Source organism: Lepidochelys olivacea (genome assembly GCF_965140295.1).
Source record: "Lepidochelys olivacea isolate rLepOli2 genome assembly, chromosome: 6".
NCBI classification, from domain to species: domain Eukaryota; kingdom Metazoa; phylum Chordata; order Testudines; family Cheloniidae; genus Lepidochelys; species Lepidochelys olivacea.
The window spans coordinates 71,533,280-71,549,923 of record NC_140416.1 but is presented as its reverse complement, the minus strand read 5'-3'; the positions used below and the strand labels follow the sequence as shown (position 1 = coordinate 71,549,923).

Below are 16,644 nucleotides of genomic sequence, written 5' to 3'. Positions count from 1 at the left end.
CATTGCAATGCTGTCTATTCAGGCTTAAATTGACATTGAAATGTGGCAGCTCCATGCAAGTGAAAAGAGAATTAACATAGTTATGGCAAACATCATTAAATGCACTTCATGTTTTAATAGCTATTTTTAATATCTCAATATCTTGACTTCAAAGAGGTAAGATAAAAACATTCAAGTGCTGTTGTTATACTCAAGGACATAGGCTGTTTGGGCACTGGGATCAGAATAAACCTTCCAACCACAGACATGTGGTTTATGTTACAAAGGGAAAGAGACGGGACTTAACTTTAGTAAACACAAAGGGATTTTTTTAAAATCCAGGGTGCTGGACAAACACAGTTACTATAGCTCTTCCTGACTTTCTAGCTCCCAGACTGAGAAAAATAGCCGATGCTGTACAGTGTTACCACAAAGGGTCTATTGATATCCTGGCCTGGACTAAGTAATCATTCAGTGGATACAATACATTGCAGTATATTAAGCAATGTGTATTGCATGAATTTGGAGGCAGAGAGAAAGCTAGGTTTTCCACCAAAGTTTCCAACATTGACCATTATCAGTGAGATGATACTAGACTATATGGTCTATTGATATTGTCCAGTGTGGCAGTTCTTTGGTCTTTCTCGTTATGAGTTTGAGCAAATCTGGGACCCTTACAAAATAATTCAGTTGATTTACTCTGATCTGAGACCTCTAATTCAGTGTCAAGCCCTCTTCCCAGCCCACCACCATCCTTAACTTTTGTGCTCTGACTTCTTGCACACAGAGAAGACTGAATCAGGCTTATCAATATACCCAAACAGTATAAATACCTATCTAGATATTAGATAGAACTCGTGTTTGTTAAGGACCTGCTTTGTGGAAGGAATTAGGGGAGATAGTGAATGAAGGTTGCCTGTTGCCTAACTGTAGGGGGAACATGTGGAAACCCTGAGCCAGGCCTTGGTAAAGAACTCATCTTGATTTTCTGGGGCCTGAAGTTGGTATTATCACAGAATTTTAGAGAGGACAAATACCTTGTGCTTCATCCTTGTATCACTGGAACATTAATAGTAAACATAATCTTAGTAACATTGGTGGGTCTGTCTATGCCTGAAGCATTGACTGGCCTAACCCTGGTAACATTAGAAAGACTGTAAATATCAAAAATGCTCAGTCCGTGTATAATTTTTTTTAAAGTCATAAAATTAAATGTCCAAGTTGCTGATGTCATCTGCAAGATTGCCTCCCACTCTTACTGAGTTAGATCCATAGGATCCATTTTGCCTGACACCAGAAATCAGATCGATATTTTGTGATATGTTTTGGGGGAGGTCCTCAAATAAATAAATAAATAAATAAATAAATATTGATGAAAAATTGTTTACAATTAACCTAGTACTCATGTACCAATGAGTCTAAATATGATTTTTGAAATACATGCTCTCTGCCTCTAGATCTGAATATGTGGCATGATGGAACTGCTGGCTTAATCTATCTACGGCAATGTGATCTGCTTTGCTACAATTGCATTTACAGCAGTATTAATACTTTTTTGATAAAGAGTGAAATGCAGTAAGAGTGGGAGGCAATCTTACAGATGACATCAGCAACTTGAACATTTAATCTTAAATCTGTTTAGTCCAAGTGTAAAAAAAAATCTATTTTAAGAACCAGAGCATAAATCGTGTTGATAAATAAGCTCAGTCTATAGTCACAACAGCAGTTTTCTTAATTCATGCCATCAGTCTCTTCATAACTCTCTTTCCTTAGTGCGTGTACCATATATATGGATCGGGTCAATGCAACAACTGATTATTGAAGTCCCTTGTATGTTTGGGCTGTTGAACTTTCAGAACTCCCTCTTTCCACATTAGGCTTCCACCATGACATTGAATCAACCACTTAACTATAAATGTTGTCTGTAACTAGAGGAAAGTTGTTAATATTCCTCCGTAATAAATGTTAAAACATTTACAAAATAATAATAAAATAAGCAAAATGCATATAAATATAATACCGTTAAATGATATTATACAGAGAGTATAGATTTCTACTATAGTACTTATTTAGATACATAGTAGCTATACCTGTTTTTTACAATGCACTGAAATATTTGGAATCATAGGGCTTATCTACTCAGCGACTTAGTGCGCAGCAGGCTAGTGCATTGAACATTCACACCCTGACTTGCCATGCACTAAGTTGCTGTGTGGACCCTGCTACTGCTCACTAAAAGTTCTGTATTGAACTTTTGACATACTACTGTTTCAAATTTTTAGCGAACAACAGGAGAGTCCACACAACCACTTAGTGTGCAGCATGTTGCTGCTCTGTACATTCATAACCTGGCTTGCTGTACCTTAAATTGCCATGTAGAAAAGCCCATACTAAAATAATAAATTCCAAATGTTCTGTTTCCTTATTTGATTTACTGTCCGGGTCCTGTTAGTTTTGCAGTCATAGAATTTGCTACAGAATCCACTTCTTGCTCCAGAATTGTACACTGGCACTGAAACATTCATTTAAAAAACAAACAAACAAACAAACAAACAAAAAAACCCTTAAAAAGAACAGGAGTACTTGTGGCACCTTAGAGACTAACAAATTTATTAGAGCATAAGCTTTTGTGGGCTACAGCCCACTTCATCGGATGCATAGGATGGAACATATAGTAAGAAGATATATATATACATACAGATAAACTGGAAGTTGCCATACAAACTGTGAGAGGCTAATTAGTTAAGATGAGCTATTATCAGTAGGAGAAAAAATCTTTTGTAGTGATAATCAAGATGGCCCATTTAGACAGGTGACAAGAAGGTGTGAGGATACTTAACTTACAGAAATAGATTCAATTATTCAAACCCAAGTTAATGGTATCTACTTTGCATATTAATTCAAGCTTAGCAGTTTCTCCTTGGAGACTGGTTTTGAAGCTTTTCTGTTGCAAAATTGCCACCCTTAAGTCTTTTACTGAGTGGCCAGAGAAGTTGAAGTGTTCTCCTACCGGTTTTTGAATGTTATGATTCCTGATGTCAGATTTATGTCCATTTATTCTTTTGCGTAGAGACTGTCCGGTTTGGCCAGTGTACATGGCAGAGGGTCATTGCTGGCACATGATGACATATATCACATTGGTAGATGTGCAGGTGAATGAGTACCTGATGGCGTGGCTAATGTGATAAGGTCCGATGATGGTGTCACTTGAATAAATATGTGGACAGAGTTGGCACTGGGCTTTGTTGCAGGGATAGGTTCCTGGGTTAGTGGTTCTGTTGTGTGGTGTGTGGTTGCTGGTGAGCATTTGCTTCAGGTTGGGGGGCTGTCTATAAGCGAGGACTGGTCTGTCTCCCAAGATCTGTGAGAGTGAGGGATCATTTTTCAGTATTTGCTTCAGTGGGAAGAAAATCTTCCAGTTGTGAACTGAATGTAAAGTGGTCTAATGGTAGCCTGAGTTTCCAAAAAGCACTATACAACAGTTGGAGAGATGTGAATAATTCCCATTAATCTCACATGGGTGCTAACTCTAAATTTGTCATTATTAACTAATTAATTGCTGATCATTATAGAGGAAATAACCAGCTAATTTGTTTATCCCACAATCCCAAGCAACTTTCTCTACATATACAATTTGTAAATTCAAAAATCACATTGAAAATTAATTGAACTTTAATATAAAAATAAATCACACTCAAATTTATTTATATTTATTTTCATATTTAATTCAATAAAATTCTTAGCTTTTTTTTATGTGAAGCTGCCACAGAATTTCTAGTCATGTACAGAGGAACAATTCAGAAACCAGTGTCTGCTGCAGAGCAGATGGGGTGTTGCTTTATTAACTGTGAATAAAAAGTGAACTAGAATTGTTTTCTGTTTTTGGGGGGAGAGGGTTAATATACATGTAATGCTAGCTTTGAGTAAATCCTCACAAAAGTTGAACTTATTGGGCTTATTTATTTAATTGGTTGTTGTGCTGAAAAATGGTTATAACAATGAAAGAAGATTTAAAATAAGCATTTTTTCTGAGGCTAGAATGTAATTTATTGATTTGGTTAGATCAAGGAATAAATTATGTAAAGGTGTACGTTTAGCTTCATCTGTTAGCAAAGTTGTTAGTATAGGCTTTATTCAGCATTACTGAGTATAATGTTTGCCTTTGACCTATTGAGATTAAACTAATACTTTTGCATTTTATTGTTTGTTTTATATTTTTTTAAACTAAAGGAAAAACTGGAAACTGTTCATAAACGGGACATAGAAGGCATGGGAGTCGCCGAAATAAAGTATGGTGATTCCATTTGTTTTGTCCAGCATGTAACCAGTGCATTGTGGCTGACTTATCAAGCACAGGATGCTAAAGCACCACGTTTAGGACCCTTGAAAAGAAAGGTAAGCGTTTAAAAAAATAAAAGTATAAGCTAAAATCATAGAAATTAAAGGTGTAAGAGATCAATTGGGTCCTATTGCCTTTCATCCTGACAATGTTGAGGTGTTGAGTGCCTTAAACCCCCATTGAACATAGAAGGAGAGTAACGTGGTGCACGCCATGACCCTCCAGTTTGGCCCTTCTCCCCCTCTTCTCAGAGACTCAGGGACACTTCAGGCTGGTGCAACACCCATGCTCTTTATTTGTGAGCAAGTCCGCAGCACCAGTTCCCACTATATACAGGTTTCAGAGGGTAGCCATGTTAGTCTGTATCAGTAAATACAACAAGGAGTCCTTGTGGCACCTTAGAGACTAACAAATTTATTTGGGCATAAGCTTTTGTGGGATATAACTCACTTCATCAGATGCATGGAGTGGAAAATACAGTAAGCAGGTATAAACATACAGCACATGAAAAGATGGGATTTGCCTTACCAAATGTCTGGGGGGGGGGTCAGTGCTAATGAGGCCAATTTAATCAAGTGGATGTGGCCCATTCCCAGTAGTTGACAAGAAGGTGTGAGTATCAACAGAGGGAAAATTATTTTTTGTAGTGACTCAGCTATTCCCAGTCTTTATTCAGGCGTAATTTGATGGTGTCAAGTTTGCAAATTAATTCCAGTTCTGCAGATTGGAATTTGACACCATCAAATTAGGCCTGAATAAAGACAACCCCCCCACCTCACTTCCAGCCTTTTAGCTCCTGCTTACGAGGCTGGCAGGTGCGGTCCCTTACCAGGCAAGCATCAGGCTATCTGCACAGCCCCAATCCAATCCCCCAAGGAACTGATTAAGCCTCTCTAGTAGCACCCTGCCACGCGGAGTTATATATATTCATCAGTTCCTGGAGTGCTCAGCAACTTGCAGAACTGAGCCCTAATGGTCACTATGATTGCCCAAATATGGGATTTAGTCAATTTATAATATTAAGGCTCCCAAATATAGGGTTTAGTCAACCTCTAGTATTAAGGCACCCATGATATTCAATTGGTCTCAGTTAGGAAAACCATACAGCTACAAGAAAGAATTTGAAAACAGTCTTACTGAACAAATGAAACAAATCAAACCTCTTAATAGATAACTCACCTTACGGAGAAAACCTCTAGCTTTCTAAATATTTAATTCTCTTTACTTAAGCAGATTTCAAGATAAAAAGGAAATACCCTCATAATTTAAAATTTTATTTATTTTTGTTAGATGAAATGGGCAGACTTACTGCAAACTTTATATTTTCCTTCTTAACTACTTGCTAAGTACAACATGTAGAAGATTTGGGAAATTGTATTACTTTTTCAGTACTACACGTTGTTGTGTGTCTCTTCCCCTACACCTAGAAGGGAGTCTAAGACCAAAGCATCTCATCCTGGGAATCACATTTATCATGCTGATAAGGAAGGAGGATTTTTCAGGCCCAATTAGGGATAAGGTGTTAAGAAAACCTTTACTGTTACAGCATTAAGCAGTTAAACATTTAACACTGAAAAACACAAGTAAGGCTTTCATTTTAACAATTTCCCTTATTCCCTTTCACTTTAGTTCTATAGAAGTGGGTTTTTTTGGTTTTTAAACGGGGGACCCTGCCTACTTGACAGGGTTTTTTTAGATGATATTAAAGATACTGTTGTGGTTTTCTTTTTTTGTGCTGGAGGAAGATAGTTTAGATGCTGTTGAGCTGTTTTTGCCCTTGTTGTTTCCTTTAATACAAAATGAAGAAAACGCACATAAAATGGGAGAGAAAAGAATATGACAGATAGAACATGCAGCATCTATCTCTGGTGCTTTCTTTTTGGATTGCATCCTCCCTGCTGGAGAAACACAGGCACAGATTAGGACAAGATTTACTTAGTTCACAGATCAGGACATCTGTTGGCATTTTAATTTCATGGAGCAGTTCTATAAACTTCTTATAATGCTTGTAGGAAGTATTCCCCTTTTATGATTCAGTTTACTAGAAAGTAACTGAAGTGTGTAGTGAAGAGGTAGGTATCCAGATAATACTGATATCGCTTAAAATCGAGACTGGGATACTCAGATCTGAGCTGATGAAAAGAAAGGGCAATCCTTGTACTGAGGCATTCTCTTTAATTCCCAAAAATTGTAGACTATCTCACTCTTGACCTTCCATTATAAGGGAGAGATGCGTTGAAGTGATTTCCTTAGTCGGAGGCACATGACCACCTATTTTTTTCAAAGTCCATGGACATTTTGTTTAGAATAATGGAGTTAGTAATAACATAGTTTATCTACAGCATTTCCCCAACTTATTCTTAGAGCTTGTTATGGTAGACTGTACAGTTGGAACACATTGTGCGAATGAGAAAATGAAAATGTTGTGCTGGGCACCAATGATATGGAACAGGTGCCAAAAGAATTAAGTAACCTCCCTGTGTCATTCTTTTAGCAAGGTATTCAATATCTGAAAGCAAAATTATTTCAGCAGATGCTAGTTTTACAGCTAGTAGTGGCTGACGCATTGTGATCATCCATCAGTGGTTATGTTTACAGGGGCATTAAATATATATTTAACACCCTCAAGGATCCTTTCTCACTTTACAAACTCAACAAACTGATATTAATCATTTCAGCCACACTTAAGATGAAAGGGGTATTCAGATAGGTTGAATGTAATTACTGGGGCAAAAATGGGGCAACAGGGCAAATCATACTACTCTGGCCAAAAGTGCCATGGAATTGAATGACTCCAAATGAACCTGGGTTTTACATCATCTTCAAAAGTCAGCATGGTGTTCTCTCATCTTATGCTATTACGGTGGGGGAATAGTTGAAGACAGAGGTAAGACCTACTAAAACATCAGTACCACTTCTTGAAGCTCCTAAGTGTTTCTTTGAGGTCTCCCATCTAGAAAGGCCTGGACTGACTGTACTTAGTTTGGTGATCCATCAGGAACCCAGGTCAATGTAAGAATGGTTAGATGAATCAGGAGAAGTTTTTGGTAAATGTTGATGCTTTCAAAACATCATTCCTCTTGCTGGGTAGTATGTCTTATAGATATTTGTCACTCTAACTGGTTTTCCTGTTTGTAGTTTTTCCATGCAGGAGTCCTGTAGACTGGTGATTCTTAAAATAGTAAATTCAGTCCTCCTTTTCCTGCAAGGTAGAGCTTAGAAAGGAAAGCATCTTTGTTTTTACATTGACATTTTGTTATGTTATCTTTAAAAGGAAGTTTAAAGAATCTCAAAGGTTCACTAATAATCTCTCTTCCCATTTTCTAAGTGGACTTGCTAGAAGAGACTGAAGAATTCATTATTGTTATAGGCAAATTATCAGTATTAGAAGTGCCTGGACAAAGTGGATTTCAGCTATTATATAAATACTATATATATAATTCAAAATTAGGTAGGAGATTTTAGCACAATATTGAAGCAAGAGGTGCAAAGTATTAAAATTACATTTGAAATATTGTTTCTGCCAAATGCAAGTTATTTGTCTAATTATAGGCTTTATATTTGCAATTGCACATTTTTCTCCAAACATGATTTTATTTTTACATTTCATAGGTTATATTACACCAAGAAGGACATATGGATGATGGTCTAACATTACAAAGGTGTCAACATGAAGAATCCCAGGCTGCTCGAATCATTCGCAATACTTCCAGCTTATTTAGCCAATTTATAAGGTATATGGCACAGCATTATCTATAGTGGGTTTTATGTAGTTATTTTCAAATATACTGAAATGTTTTAATTTAATTATTTTTAGATTTATAATTAGATCTGGGACCTAGCTTTGCCAGTAATGCCTGTCTCTACAATCAGCCAAACTTGAACAATGAATCCAAACACCATAGAGTGCTGAAAGTTCATATTTGGGTCCAATTCCAGATTCCCAAATTTCATTTGGCCCCATGATTACTGATAGTATGTCCCCATCATATATATTTTTTTAAACATTTTTAAATTTTCTCAAAATGTTTACCATCATGTGCCCTTAATAGGCTGTTTCCAGATGCAGCAGACTGTCTCCCACCAAGAAACAGAGCCTTGAGAGAATGGATGAGCTGTGCGCTATGTCTGGAAAGTCTCAGCTCTGTTGGATCAATGAGAGAATTGAATTCCAGAGTCAAGCCTTTTCCACCAAAAATGCCTTAACTTGGTCCCCAAAATGCTCGTATTTAGAGTGTTAACAGAACCATCTTTCCTGATCTGAGTTTGTCCCAGCTAAGTGTGGGGAAGGAGTGATTCCCTTATATAGCTAGGACTCAGACCACTTATGACTTTGTAGCTCAGAAATCAACCCCTTGAATTCTATCCAGAAGTGAACTGCATCCCTTTACAAAGTTTGGAGAATAAGTGTTTTATGCTCCCAATGGTCAAACTCCATGAAGTAGGTGGGGCTACATTCTGCATCCTAAAACATCAGACATTCTTCGAGTGCTTGCTCATGTAGGTTCCATTCTAGGCATATGCATGCCCACATGCACAGTCATCGGAGATTTTTGCCTTAGCAGTATCCATAGAGTTGGCTGTGGTGCCCTCTTGAGTGCCATGCTCATGTGCTGGTATATTAGGTGCTGCCGACCCTACGCCCTCTGAGTTCCTTCTGACCACCTAAGACGGTTGGTCAGAGTGCCTCATCTTGAATTGCAAGAGTGTTAGCCGTTCTTAACCGCTATTGTTACCTCCTTTGTATATAGCTGTGCCTCCTCTGTCCAGGTCCTGGGGGACTCCCCAGCTGAGCACCTATAGGAAAAAGGACAAAGACAAGGGATTTAAATGATGACACCCTTTGTCTTCCTGGTCATCTGCTCAGCCTGGCCCTTCCAGGAACCAAGGAAGTTTGAGGGCACACTCGAGGATGGTGCCCCAGTCACATCCCAGGATCCACCTTCCTACTCTTTCCTCAACTGCCTGCACCCCTTCCGGTCAGCCTGGTTGTGGCTGACCTGGGATCATTGGGTGCTTGACATAATATCTTCAGGCTACACCCTGCAGTTCTTGGCCAACTCTCCCTCCACCCCCCTGCCCTGTCCCTCTTCAGGAACCCTTCTCATGAGTAACTCCTCATCCAGGAGGTACACAACCTCCTCAGAATGGGGGCAGTAGAGGAGGTCCCTCTCAAGATGAGGGGGAAAGGAGTCTATTACCGTTATTTTCTAATCCTGAAAGTGAAAGGAGGCCTCAGACCCATCTTGGACCTGTGACACCTCAACAAGCACCTCAAAAAGTTGAAGTTCCACATGGTTTCCCAGGCCACCCTCAACTTGAAGGACGCATATTTCCATTTTTCCAGGACACAACGATTCCTCCTTTTGTGTTGGGCCTGTGCCATTTCCAATTTATGGCACTGCCCTTCAGTCTCTCGTCAGCCCCAAGAGTGTTCACAAACTGCATAGCACTAGTGGCCACTTACCTGCGGCGTTGAGGTGTTCAAATTTGCCCATACCTCAATGACTGGCTAATAAAAGGCCTGGCATCAAATGTGGTGGCATCTTGATCTCAGCACGTAAGGTTGTTGGTCAAGTCACGATCACTCCCTACGCATAAACATCACAGAGCTCAGAGTGGTACGCTTGGCCTGCCAAGCCTGCCTAGCCTGCCTGCCTCACATAAAGAGCAGGATGGTCCAGGTCCTGATGGACAATACAGTGACTGTGTTCTATATCAATGAGCAAGACAGAGCCAGATTGTCAACTCTTTGCAAAGGAGTCCTCAGGATCTTGGACTTCTTTGTTCAACACGCTGTCCATCTCGTAGCCACACACCTCCCCGGGACTAGGAACGCTTTAGCACATCACCTCAGCAGGACCGTCTCGTCTCGCCACAAGTGGTCACTCCATCCAGAAGTGGTCAGCATTATCCTCCAGAGGTGGGGGACTCCCCAGGTGGACCTATTCGTGTCCAGGCAGAATAGGAAATGCCATGTTTTCTGCTCATTTTGGGAGATTGACAGAGGCTCCCTTTTGCATGCTTTTCTGCTCCCATGGTCAGGGGCCTTCTGTACACCTTCCCTCCAGTGCTGTTAATTCAGAGTCCTCATGAAGATCAAGCAGAACGGGGCAAAGGTTATCCTCATAGCACCGGGTTGGCTGTGCCAGCACTGGTTCGACACGCTGCTGGAGGACCTCTTGGTGGCTGCTCCATTATAGCTACAGCTCTGGCCAGACCTGCTGTCCCAAAACCACAACAGTCTTCCACATCTGAACCTGGCGGTGCTGCACCTGGCAACTTGGCTGCTGCATGATTAAATGCGGAGGAGCAGGAGTGCCCGGCTGATGTCCAACAGGTCCTGTTCAGCAGTAGAAAGCCCCCCACCATAGCGACCTATCTGGTCAAATGGAAGCAGTTCACATGTTGGACCTCAAATAAAGGTATTCAGCCCAAGCAGGCCTCTCTGTAGTTAATCCTAGACCACCTTCTGTATCTCAAGCTCCAAGGCCTGTTCCTTTCATCTATTAAGGTCCACTTGGCTGCTATTTCAGCCTTCCATCTTCTGCTTCAGGGCGGGTCGGTTTTCACTCAGGACATGATGGTCAGGTTCCTCAAAGGCCTGGAACATCTCTACCCTCAAGTCTGGCACCCCATCCCTCTGTGGGATCTGAATCTAGTGCCGTCGCACCTCATGGGTCCCCCCTTCAAGCCTCTCGCTTCCTGCTCCCTCCTCCTCCTTTCCCGGAAAATCGTGTTCTTGGTTGCAATAACATCTGCCTGCAGGGTCTTTGAGATTATGGCACTTACCTTGGAACTTCCCTATATGGTCTTCTACAAGAACAAAGTCCAGCTGCAGCCACACCCGGCGTTCCTGCCCATGGTGGTCTCTCAGTTTCATATGGGCCAGGACGTATACGTACCTGTCTTTTTTCCAAAGCCACATAAATTGGAGGAGTAGCACAGGTTGCATTCCCTAGATGTCAGGAGGGTGCTAGCCTTCTACATTGACAGGACCAAGCCATTCCGCAAGTCGACACAATTATTTGGCACATTGGCCAACAGAATGAAAGGTCATCCAGTGTCTGTTCAAAGAATTTTTTCTTGGATCACTGCCTGTATTCACTGCTGCTATGATCAGGCAAAGGTGCCCCCTCCAGCAATTGGAACCGCCCATTCAACCAGGGTGCAAGCCTCTTTGGCAGCTTTCCTAGCCCAAGTGCTGATCCAGCATATCTGCAGGGCAGCCATCTGGTCATCCATCCACACGTTCATGTCCCATTACGCACTACGCAGCAGTCCCGGGATGATGCTGGCTTTGGTAGAGCAATATTGGAAGACCGAGAATTCCAAGCCCACCTCCAAGAATACCGCTTGTGAATCACCTATAATGGAATCAACATGAGCAAGCACTCTGAGGAAAAAATGGTCACCTACCTTTTTGTAACTTGTTCTTCAAGATGTGTTGCTCATGTCCATTCCATTATCTGCCCTCCTGCTGCTCTGTTGGAGTTGCTGGCAAGAAGGAACTAAGAGGGTATAGGGCTGGTGGTGCCTAATATACAAGCGCATGAGCACGGCACTTAAGAGGGCACCACAGCCGACCCTACAGATACCGCTAAGGCAAAAATCTCCAACGACTGTGCACGTAGGAATGCACACACCTAGAATGGAATGGACATGAGCAACACATTTTGAAGAACAACAGTTACAAAAAGGTAGGTAACCATTTTTTCTTCAAGCGTCTACTATGTACACATCATTTTGGCCGTGGTATCTCAAATATTTGTTGATAATTGTATTTATGTCTGCTTCAGAGAGAAGCATGTGTAGTAATTTAACCAACAGGAAATAGGGTGGGGGGAACACATCAGGCTAATCCAATATTAGTTGTAAATTGAGGAATGAACAGGGATCCACATTCATCCCCAAACTATGCAACTAACTAACAAAACCTAATGTATTGGTAACAAAGTAATAGTGTTAACACCATCTCTATCATGGTATCAAGATGCTTCTCCTACCCAGCCAGCATCCCTCCATTTTAGGATCGAGTCTCATCTGTGTTCTGATCTTGTCTAGACACTAGGACATGACAATTTCCCTCTGGTAGATGAGCCATCACTACCATTTGATTCTCTCTGAGAGAAAGAATGAAACCAGTAAAGTGTTGCCCCCATCTAACCTTGTCATAACCTTAGAAAAGTCTACAAAACACTGTGGCATCAGTGGTTGATGACAGTTTTAAGCAAGTCCGCTTGGACATTTGACTTCTGTCCATTGATAGGAGGAGAGCAGCAACTGAGGAGATTAAACGTTGTCTGTGCACTGTAACTGGATTGAAAACCCATGTGAAAGCAGTCAAGGAAATTGGAGATCTCCACATAACACCAGAATATTCCTATCACAACCTTCTCCATAACTTTCTTCATGAAGGGTGGTTAAAAACAGGGCAGTAGTTGGCCTAACTGCTGTACCACGCATGTGAGAGAAGGTAATATTTTCCTTTCCCAAAGAGATATTAATCTCAGCCAATGTTAGAACAAAATTCCCTTATGCTAGATTTTACCAGTCATGAAGACCAAGCATCTAAATTGTAGATTGCAGACAGGGTCCCCACTTCACAAAAAAAAATAAATAAAAATCTTGGACCTCAGTGAACAAAACTGTCAAATTCAGCCAGAGTAGATGTCAGATTTGTCACATTGTCCAATTTTGCTATATTAACTATTTAACTATTTAAGCCAGTATTTAATCAACTGTATCTACAAAGTAGATACTTTTCTCAATGAAAAACATTTAGCTTACTTTTACATTATTCATGCAAATGAATACTTAGCCTAAGTTTTTCAGCTGTCTTGGATTGGGTTTTTTAAAAAAAGTATATGGTGCCAAAAAAGATTTGATCAACTGCGGTGTAGCCAACTTGTGTACTATGGTCTACAGTATTGTTTAGAATCATTGCTGTCAGTTATCAAGTTAGATTAGTTTCAGAGTAGCAGCCGTGTTAGTCTGTATTCGCAAAAAGAAAAGGAGTACTTGTGGCACCTTAGAGACTAACCAGTTTATTTGAGCATAGCTCACAAAAGCTTATGCTCAAATAAATTGGTTAGTCTCTAAGGTGCCACAAGTACTCCTTTTCTTTTTGCAAGTTAGATTAGTATTATAAGACTTTAGTTGCCTAATAAAGGTTGAGACTTTAAATGGAATAATTCTGAACTGTCTGTTCCAGTCATAGTTTGGAGTTCAGATACAGAAGCAAAATATGTGCATAGATAAATTTACCCTTTTGGAAGATAGAAATTACTATAATATTTAGATATATGTTGTAGCTGAAAACGTGTTTTAAATCATGAGGCATATTTTTGGTGTGTTGCATTGTGAATCCAGTATGCTACTTCTGCTTTTTCTCTTGTTTTTTTTCCCTCCTTTGAGTAAATTGGTTGTTGTATTACCAACCTTCCAGAATAACATGCTTTAATATTCAGCAACATGTGTATCTTAAAGGAAGTGAAAATACAATCTTCCTTGTGCTGATCTAGATCTGTGTCTTGTGTTCTGGCAAGGTGATTTCTAGGGTGAAAGGGAAGTTTGGATTCTGTGTGCATTAATTTCTAATGACTTTGGGAAAATGTGTAAGAAAAGAGTGAAATTAAGAATCTTGGTGTGCAATTTTGAAAAATCTGGAGGTAGCATAGAGAAGTAATGCAAAGATGGAAATTGAGAACACAAACATTACTAGAGATGGCCTCAAAGCTTTCACGTTTGGATCTATATCTGGATCTGAACTTTCCTCAGCTTGGGGCATGTTAAGTTATTGGATTTTTATTCAGGCCCATCTCTGACAATAATCAAAGCTCATTTGGAAGAACATATTTCATTTGTTCCTTCTTCAGTATATTTAGTGATACAAGGGAACTGTACAGCAAAAGGAGGGGGGAAATCATAGTAATAGAGCTGAAAAATATCAATCTCTTTGACCTAAACAACATTACTGAAAATACTGCTGTCTCTTTCTCCTGCTCCTCTTTTTCTAAGAGATGTTGTAAAAATAGCCACAGCTGCTATATGATGTGTGGAGTAGTTCTGATCAACAATTTTCTATCAAAACTGTTTAATAGAAAATTGGGGGGTTTTCCTATTAACTGAATGTTGTCATGGAGAGTGTATGTGTGCTTTTCTGTCAATTTTGCTGAAAAAGAAATGGTTTGCATTTTCATTAAAATTTTCTGTGAAGGGGGATTTTCTTTCCAATCAGTTCTACTGTGGAAGTACTATGCTTTATCGTTGTATTTGTCTGATGGTAATTGAAACAATCCTCTGCTTGGAAAATGTGAATACTCAAATTTGAGTGAGGAGAGACTGAGTGGCAGTGTTTTTGACTTATCTTTCCTTCTTCTTGCTCCTAACCCCCCCCCCCCCCCATAACATCATATTAACTTGATCCCTTCTCCACACTCTTAGAAAGATACGTCTTTCTTCTTTTTTTTTGCAAAAATATGAAACTGTATGGCAATATGAGGCTATCCTTGTACCACTATTGATCTATTTGTTACATTCCAATTGACATTTAATGGGAGCAATCTCTATTAGAGAATCCATTACAAAATTAAGAAATAGCAGTTTTCTTTATCTTGTTGCTTTCCCTTATCATCTTGTTTACTCGCTTTCTCTCTTCTCTTTTTCATTTTTTTCCCCTTCATGTTACACATATGTAGGAGCTAACATTCATAGATTTTAAGGCTAGAAAGGATCACTGTGATCATTTACTCTGACCTCCTGTATAAACCAGGCCATAGGACTTCTCTGAATATCATGATCCAGCTTCAGTCAGGCTTGTTTGTTCACGGAATATCCAATAAACTGTTGTATGAGTTACTGGCAATTCAGGTTAATTGCTGCCTAATGTTACACTTGGGGCACACGTAGCAAGTATTTTATTTTTAGCCATTCCTAGTCATATGTATAAAAGGAACTGCTTTAGATATCAAAAGGCCAATAGGTTGCTATATTAATATTGTAACGTAAATTGTATAGAGAAGTTACTACTGTCAATCTTTCTTTCTCGATTCTTAGTGGAAACAACAGAACAGCAGCACCCATCGCCCTGCCTATTGAGGAGGTACTTGAGACCCTGCAAGACCTGATTACTTATTTCCAGCCTCCAGAAGAAGAACTAGAACATGAAGATAAGCAAAACAAACTTCGCTCACTCAAAAACAGACAAAATTTGTTCAAAGAAGAGGTGAGGGGGGATTATTAGATTGTTTCAGCATATCCTATAACTAGCATTAATAGGAAAACAAAATGTTTGTCTTCCAGAGGCATTAATACTAGGATTTGTGTGTACGTATTTGCTGTGGGTATATGTAGTAAATTGTAAAATCATATGCTACATTGCTGTTAGCATGCACCTTTGACTGCCTCACCTGGTCGCTGTCTACTAATCCATGTCCATTTGTATTTAGTCTAATATTTCATTCTTCTGAGCATCTTCAAACAAGTGTCATTATTAATGAAATCACACTGATACAAAGAAGTTATTTATTCCCTCCCCCCAAAAAAAAATTACACAAGAGGCCCAAGGTGGCTTATGTTAAGTCTTGGACCAATGATGAGTTTAAGGTCTGATAGCTTGCCAACCCCTGAGGGTTAGAAACAAGAGCTTTATACTGCAGAGAAATCCCAGTTTTATGGAAGGGGATACACTACGTAATTCTAACATTGGTAGGCTCTGAGATTATTATAAAGTAATGAAAATGAGTTACAACTACAGGGGACATAAAAGGCAATAAAAAGAGGTTCTTCAATACATTCTAAGCAAGAGAAAGATGAAGGAAAGTATAAGTTCTGTACTTAATGGGGAAGGAGAGCAAAAGAACAGATGAGACAGAGAGACATGTTTAATGCTTTTTATTGCTTCAGTCTTCACTAAAAAGATTAATTGTGACCAGAAGCTTAACACAGTTAATATTAACAAGAGGGAAGGCTCTCATGACAGAATAGGGAATGGATAGGTTAAACAATATTTGGATAAGTTAGATGTATTCATGTAGATGGGGCCTGATGAAATTCACCCAAGGTTACTAGCTGAAGCAGTATCTTCACTTTCAGTAATTATTTTCAAGAACTCATGGAGAACAGGTGTGGTCCCTAAGGACTGGAGAAGAGCAAACATAGTACCAATATTCAAAACGGAGGAAAGAAGGAGCTAGGGTGTAGTGGTACTGGAACAATTTTTATAGTGTGGGTGTTGAAGGCAGAAACCATGTATTTGAGTTGTTATTACTACTTTAAGCTCCAGGGGGTGCAGCAGCAACCTCAGCACCCCAAGTTCCAGCACC

General features: G+C 39.7%; 1 protein-coding gene across 1 annotated transcript in view; it reads left to right on the top strand.

Moving 5' to 3' along the window:
• The window catches only part of RYR3 (ryanodine receptor 3), a gene marked incomplete at its 5' end in the record, with an annotated part of 579,989 nt that overhangs the window by 163,328 nt on the left and 400,017 nt on the right, over nucleotides 1-16,644 (top strand). Inside the window, 3 exons of the mRNA XM_084631721.1 lie at nucleotides 4,201-4,374; nucleotides 7,931-8,052; nucleotides 15,377-15,545. Coding sequence (XP_084487847.1) covers nucleotides 4,201-4,374; nucleotides 7,931-8,052; nucleotides 15,377-15,545 — 465 coding nt within the window. The remainder of the gene's footprint in view (nucleotides 1-4,200; nucleotides 4,375-7,930; nucleotides 8,053-15,376; nucleotides 15,546-16,644) is intronic.